General features: G+C 38.1%; 1 protein-coding gene across 1 annotated transcript; it reads right to left on the bottom strand.

Moving 5' to 3' along the window:
* Positions 1–2,280: 2,280 nt before the first annotated feature.
* eve1 (even-skipped-like1) lies at positions 2,281–4,662 on the bottom strand. The gene is made up of 3 exons (XM_026916970.3): positions 4,345–4,662; positions 3,407–3,651; positions 2,281–3,154 (listed from the first exon to the last, which is right to left on the bottom strand). The coding sequence occupies exons 1-3, from the start codon at positions 4,346–4,348 to the stop codon at positions 2,672–2,674; spliced, it is 732 nt and encodes a 243-aa protein (XP_026772771.1). The 5' UTR covers positions 4,349–4,662; the 3' UTR covers positions 2,281–2,671.
* Positions 4,663–7,775: the final 3,113 nt, after the last annotated feature.

Genomic DNA, 7,775 nt, shown 5'->3' with positions numbered 1-7,775 from the left:
AGCTTGCTTTGCTCATTGGTCTACTATCTCATTTCCTTCAACACCTACATGAACAGGTGCCCATATAAAAAAGGCCAACAGATCTGTATGGTGAATTCTGTGTGAGGTTTGTAGGCTGTCATGTCAAATGTCTTGTCTTGTTGATGACTTCCCATTTGTTAATTCTTAGAATCAATCTGAGCAGCTTACTGCCCTCATCGGTCAAATTTCTACCACCCAAATCTGCAATCTTAACAATAGTGACTCTCTACATACAGATCAGTGCAGTGGTTGAGTGACCTTTGTAGAGAAATTGTTTATGCACTTCCAAATAAAAGTTTGCACACAATGACAAAAAAACTGTAAATAGTTCCTTATTACATTTAGAGGTATAGATATTTTGGATATAGAGATACCAACACGTTAGGCGTCATATTCATGTAAAATATACCCTGCAAATACATTCTGATTGAGTGCAATCAAGAAAAAGTTTCCAAAGCGAGGACATGTGGCTGATTTAGGACTTATGTCAACAAGTCCATCTCTTTAGTCCCTCAGGGCCAAGGCTGCATTAGCAGCAGGATGTTGTAAATATCACACAGTGGTGTTATCTAGACAAAAGAGAAGCTTTTATTGTGTTCATTTCACCCTCTCACTACCACCAGAAACAAGACCTTTTTACAGTCAGTAGCAATAGTCACAATTCTCGCAATGTACATGGAGAAGACTCTCTTTTTTACAGTCAGTTCCCACTCATTAGCTGTGTTACTGCAGATGTCACCTGTTGAGTTATTGTTTAACTTGGATAGGGAGAATGCTGTTTAGGACCGTATTTCATACATATACTATAACAGGTAATCCAAGATAGGACACGTGAGTGTTTCCATCTATCAAATTCTCTCAGGCTAACAATTCTCATAGTACAAGTATTATTATTTTTTTATGAAAGCAAATGAAAGCAAATGAAAGCAAAATTTCATAATTTTAAAGAGTCAAACTTTTAGCATTGCGAATTTATTTTCTAGATTGATGAAATAGTCCTTTTTTCTTTTCTTTTTGCCTCTTCTGGCTGGCACTCTTTTCTTGATTAGCATCTTGGCAAGCTTTTCACTTTTAATGAGAAAATGACTTCAAAGTCATGAAGGATATTAAGCCATTAACCCACATGAGCTTGGATTAAATCAGATAGCTTATTTTACAAAAGCCTAAAAACAGCTAAACTTGGTGCTCATTAAAGGGAATATTTATGCAAACACAATCTACCAACCAAAGAGGTTTATTTTAGCCTAACTACAGAAAATCCAGCTCCTCTGGATCATAAATCACCTGTAACAGGTGCAGCTCAAGCAAGATAAAACACCTGGACCATGGCAGGTGGTCTAATCCACATGACCTTCTGTGTGACGTGTCAGAAGTTTGATAGGTATTACAATCTGAATCACTTTATCTTCATTTTTTAATGAAAAATGTGTCCAGTCTCCATCCTGGAATGATTATGGCATTGACAGTTGTATCTTAGTACATAGTGCTCTTAGCATATGATTTTGGCTTATCATTAAATAAAGCACAGAACCTATCTTTGAAGATTAGTGGTCTCAGACTGTCCACCTCCTGTTTTGTCTGGTTGGTCCCTGTATTAAGGCATGTTACACCGGGCTACAGTGGATTATGTCTAGCATGGGCTATAATGACAGGATTAGTGTGGTGTGGTATCTGTAATTTTGATAAGTGTCTCTTCTTGAGCCACAGTCTGAGTTGACGGGATAGAATGAAAGATACATTAAAATGTGCAAAAAGATTTTCTATTTTTTTTTCTATAGAAATATATTATTACAGAAATATATGACATGGACATCATATTTGATCAGAATATCTATGTTCATTCATTTATTTTGTCTTCAGTAACTGCTTTGTCATAATCAGAATTATGATGGAACTGGAGTCTATCCTGACAACACTGGCCACAAGACAGGGACACACCCTGGATGGGATGCCATCCGCCCATTGATTCATTCACACCTTGGGGAAATTTAGAGCTGCCAATTCAATTGCTGGAGTGTTTTTTGGAGGTGGAAAACAGGGAATGCTGAGGAAACCCAGATGTATATGGAGAGAACATGCCAAAAGGCCACACAGACAGTAATCTGAGCTCAGGATCAAACAAAGGACAGTGGAGCTGTAAGGTGGCAATATTATTGCCACCGTGCTGCCCCTAGAAAACCTATTGTTTTTCGTTTTTACATTATAAATTCTATATTCAATTTTTTGAGATTTTAAATAAAAAAAGAAATTAAGAAATAATTTCATAAATATATTTTAATAGTCTTGTTTGTCATAGAGTCTTTTATGAAGTGAATATATATACACTGGTTATTTTATGACAGCGTTTTGGAGCAGCATTATTTATAAATGAAAGTAAATAACAAAACAGTTTTTAAGTCTAAAAATATTTGTCATTAAAACTAAAAAATACAGTATAACATTTGTGCATCATAGGTAATTTGATGTTCATTCATTGACATTAGATCCATTTATTGTGCTGTTGCAGTCTTTTTTTTTAGATAGATGAGTAATCATCTTTCCTCTCGAAAATCAGCCTTCTCGAAGAATTTAGTTCTGACCTTAAACTAATACACGTCTACTCAGGAATATGAGTAATACGTAAGGCTTAATGTTAAATAAGGCAATGTCTTCACTGGGGCAAATGTATTTCTTCTCTGCAATCTAATAGTGCAACTGAAGGTTCTGAGCTACTGGCTAGACTCAGCCCAAGACCAGCTCCACCTCTAGCTTTGTGTACTTGGTCTGGTGGAGACCACTGGAGGCAGTAGGGGCAGGGACAGGTTTTAGGATGTTGCAATGTGGGCACGGGAGGGTAGAGGACTGGAGAATGAAGCCCACCAATCCTGCTGTAGGGTGAGTGTGGAAGTAGTACAGTGTTCAGTGGTCTCACACAGCCAGCACTGTAGGGACTAGACAGACCGGATAGAGATGGCATACCTGCCACACCCAGATGAGAGTACATCTGCAGGGGAATGTGGGGCAGCAGTGGGTATGGCAGTCCTGTCACTGCCTGGCTCACCATAAAGGCACACAGATTTGGGTCCAGTGGGTGAGGCCAGCTCAGACTATGGCGCTGTCGTTTATCCTTCATCCGTCTGTTTTGGAACCAGACCTGCAATTACATGGAGGATAGAAGATCATCACAAGAAGAGTGCTACAGTGTATCTCATTTCTTTGTCCTCTATTGTATGATGCAAATGAATTCTTAAATTAATATTTTTTTTAATCTTGGACCTAGCAAATAGGTTTCATACTTGTCTGTATTTATAGAACCAGTACATTAGAATGCAAAACAAACTGTCCATTTGTCTTTTGGCTGTAAAAACTGCATATTTTGTGTGACTTTATTTTCAATAACGAATACCTTTATGGTAGTCTCTGGCAGGTTCAGGGCCGCCCCCAGTTCACACCGTCTGGCCCGTGACACGTAACTCTCTTTGCAGTACTCCTGTTCGAGGCGCGCGAGCTGCTCCCGCGTGAATGCTGTCCGGTGCCGCCGACTCTGGTCTACGCCGTTTAGCAGGGCCATGCGCGTGCACGATTCCTCCTCCCCATTGTCACTATCAGCATGAGAAACGGAAGAGACTGGGGACTCTCTGCCCTCTGCCACTGAAAAGTAAAAAAAAAAAAGTCGATTGTAATAATGAAATTATTATATGTTTAACTATAAATATATAAGTATAGCCTAGCAAATTCCTGGATATATGTCAAGAGTTTAAGAGGTATTGATATGAATCGATTAAAAAGCCGAGGTCTTATTAGTTTTTAATGTATGAGACTTATAAACATTGCTTGGGCGCGAACATAACATTAGTCTCTGCTGGAAAACCCAGCTTGGTCTGACCTGTAACCCGCTGCCAAAAACACAGCTGAGCTGGTCCCACGGGCCAAACAGCACTTTTGCCAGGTGGTAATGTAAGTTAGCAGAAAAAGGCAATTAGAAAATCTCAAACATTTGCTGATCAACTTTAGTCAAGTAATCAAGAAACTGGAAAAGACCAGTTGACCAAGATGGTCTACCAGTTTGATCAGCTTAGCCTGTGTTTTGGTAGCTGGTACCTGGTTAGACTAAGCTGGATTTTTTCAGCATGGGTGTAATATCTGAAGTGCGTGCCCAGTTTTACTCTGCAATAAAATTACTTTAGAATTATAGGCTACAAGGGATTTTTAGGCCCAGCGGTGAACACTTATCGATTGAGAGCATGTAATTGAAAGCAACAAAGATTATTGGCAATACTTTTTTTTTTTAATCAGACTGTCCTTAGCTAATGAGGTACATATCAAGTGAAAGAGTTCACTTACACATTGTCCTCGAACGATTCCCGCCTGAACTCTGACTTGTGTACAGAACTGAAGAGATGCACTTCTGAGATTAATCCAGATAGCTTACTTCCAGAGTGGTTCCTAAACTGGTTTTTGTCATTACAGTGTCTAAATTAGCAAGTAGGACTTGTTGCGCTCCACATCACGGAAGGTTCCCTTGTAGACCCGAGCCAAGTTTGTTTTAAAAGGTGAACGATTGAGTTGTTTTTGTAGCGTGTGCCCACCCCTCCCTTTATCTGTTCTCTCTCTCCGCCTGTCCCGTCTTCCACCTAATGAGAGACGCGCTCAATCCGCCGCGGCGCCGCTTGGGCGCGCGGACAAGAGGAGGTGTAACATTTTCTTTGGTCTCCGACCTGCCTTTGTACTTTTGTTATGGAGAATTACGTTCGACCTCCCTTTGCTTACTGTCACAGTTGCTTCCCTGGAGAGAGAAGCCAGCCGTGATTGTTCCGCAGCTTTTGATGTTTATAATTTTGGAAGTCAGTCATTAGAATCCTAATGTCCTTGTGGCTGGGGAGACACAAATTATGTGTGTTTTGCATGACTTGTAGGGGACATGAATATGTCATAAAATGTGAGTATTATAATTAATAAAGTGGTGCATATGACGCATTAAGGAATGAACTTTTAATTCAACATTAAAACAATTTCATTTAAACAATCCAGCATCCTGAGGTGGTTAATTTCTGTGTAATAGATTGCGAATTCAGTCTCGGAGATCATGTGACCGAACAGTTTTCAGCAGATTAGGATCTCTGAGGAAATTGGTTGTTCCAGCCAGTACTTCTGTTTCTGTAGTTAAAATCCGAGCCTGTCATGCTGATGTTTTTTTTTAAATTAGAAACTTGGCCTATTAGTCCATTACAAAAAAAAAAAAAATCTATCACGTCGAATCCTAGGAAATGTAATCTTTTTTTTTTTCTTTCTTTTTATTATTTTTTTCCTGACACATTAATGCAATAAAATACAAATGAAAATAAAACTTAATATAAATTTATATTCAAAAATGTAATATGCATTGTATGAAACACTATTTTTAAAAATTGAGATGTAAACTTTATTATCAGTGTTTGCTGAAATGGCTGCTACTGAATCTATTGAATACCTTCATGTCTTGAGGTTCTTTTAATTATGCTAATGATATAGATCCCCCCCCCCCCCCCCCCCCCCCCCCGCATTACAGTCTATACATACAGGATTAACTCTTTTAGGAATATTTTTATGTTTCTACATAATCTATTTTAACTGCTAACATAAGTGTTCCCAGTTGTTCACTGACATCTGAGTCATTAAGAGTAAATCAGTTGAGAGTCTGGAGAGACTCATACAGGCTAAATCTTAAATATGAGATAGATAGTGCTCTTGTTTTAGAGAAATACGTTTCATTATAGCCTACAGTAAGTTCCATTTCTAAATGGCAGGATAAGTATGTTATCTCCATCTCTCTCTTCAGTTAACTTTGCAATCGACTATGCCATGCAGCAATTATGAATCTTCAGTGTATGGCTGTACATATTTAATAATAAGGGATCATGTGTTGTCTTCATTAACAAATGCACGAGCGCTGTTTCATCGCCCAGCTCATGATTCTTTATCAGATGTGCCCATGCTTGTATTGTTCTTCTCAGACATTCTCACATGATTGGAACAGATGTCGCGCATTGGTGATAAAATGGCGCTGGCGCTTTAACAATAGGACACGTCTAGTTTCATTTGATCAGCCAAACCAGGTATATATATTGCTCTGTGTGTTTTATGAGCTAACATGTCTCAAGTGGTGTGCTAGGCTGAGGAAGGGTGGCTTGAGAGTGGTGCATACGAAAAGAGAAAAGAACAGAAGCAGGAGTGCACACCTATCAAAAGCTGTCTTATTCCGGATCATCCGCTCTGATTTAACAGCGACATCAGAGTAAACACTTTCCACAGGGCGAAATAAAACACACGCACTCAGCAAATGTGGGGGTCCACAATACAAGCTTAAATGAAAAAAAAAAAGAACTTGGGGTGTCTGCCATGATATGATTATGAAAACATGTGTAGGTCACGCAGAAGATTTACTGTCTGGATGCAGAGTTACACTGTGATTGTAATCCTTTAATCATTTAAGGCTCAGAGTTATGTTGGTATGAAAGTGAAAAGGTGTATATGATTAAGATTTAGGACTCCGAACAGAACAAATATCTGCATGACATTTAAAAATGTAGCCTCCCACCAGATTATGCCCTTAAAAGGTCATTACAATAAAATGCTGGAATATAAGTATACTTTACATACATCAGAGCAGTCAGCAGATGATTACCGATAAGCCTCATTGCGTATTCCTAGTTAAAACCCATTCTTTATTATTAATAACATAAATTCTCGTGAGCTATCTGACAGATCTGCCAATTTTTTTGCCTCCAAGAAAACTATTTCATCAAACCCTCTCCCTGCTGAAGCAAAATGATCTAACCAATGTTTGATTTGTCGTCTCTCAATCGCACTACGAAAATCACTAGTCCTTGCGTTAAAAAACAGGCTAATCTGCTTCAACATTTTGTTATTTCTCGTACCTTTTTTTAATTTTTTTTGCTGATTGTATAATTTGAGATCTGTTGCCACAGTTTTAGCATCAGTGTGCCCATAACCCCCCAAGCACCGCCCCCCGCCCCGGGCGACCTCCCCTTTTGCCCACCTTTTGAGACGACCCTGCCGAAATGGTCATAGCACCAAAAACAATATCAATATCATTAATAAGTCAACACTTTCTTAATCAGCATAATTCAGAAATTGGGCTGTCTAATGCAAATGCAAATTTGATAAGTGGGATGAGAATATAAATATATGAGAATATAAATTTATTTTATTATTTTATAAAAAAAATTTTTTTATGTGAGTGTGGCATCATTGAGGATTGGGAACAGAAGGTATATGCATATATTCTTTCATGAAGACCCGAATATACTAAGGTTTATCCTGCTCTTTTTGATTAGCAAGAAATCTTAATTATTTTCGGTCCTATAATAATTAGATCCCTTTAATTTTAGGTAAATCGAGGTGAGGATTAGAGGTAAGAATAGAACATAGATGTTAAAATATGTTATTAGACCAATGGATAGTTTCCTGCACAAATTCAGTTATATGCATAAAATCCTAATTGGAGAAGAGAAGTGGGGTGAGAGTTAATGTATTTTTTATAGTGTAACTTTTTCATTCATGTGTGATTATACAGAATAAATAAATAGCTGTTACACTGCTGATATTTTCCAACATTAAGTTTTCAACTGAGAGCGCTTTCATATAGTCTATATGCTTATCTGATAAACCTATGCGAGGTGAACCCAAAAGAAACTTTGGATTAGATAATGTATTCCGTATAGTGCAAAAATTGTGAACAATAGACACTAGGTGAAAAGAATTTTATCTCCTTA

The sequence above is a fragment of the Pangasianodon hypophthalmus genome, chromosome 13, assembly GCF_027358585.1.
Source record: "Pangasianodon hypophthalmus isolate fPanHyp1 chromosome 13, fPanHyp1.pri, whole genome shotgun sequence".
NCBI lineage: Eukaryota > Metazoa > Chordata > Actinopteri > Siluriformes > Pangasiidae > Pangasianodon > Pangasianodon hypophthalmus.
This window is presented reverse-complemented; position numbering and strand designations above follow the sequence as displayed.

What these genes read in the sequence shown, in the direction of transcription:
- eve1 (XM_026916970.3), bottom strand. An exon ending in TGCCAGAGACTACCATAAAG is followed by an intron (nt 3,155 to 3,406) that starts GTATTCGTTATT and finishes ATGTAATTGCAG; the next exon opens with GTCTGGTTCCAAAACAGACG.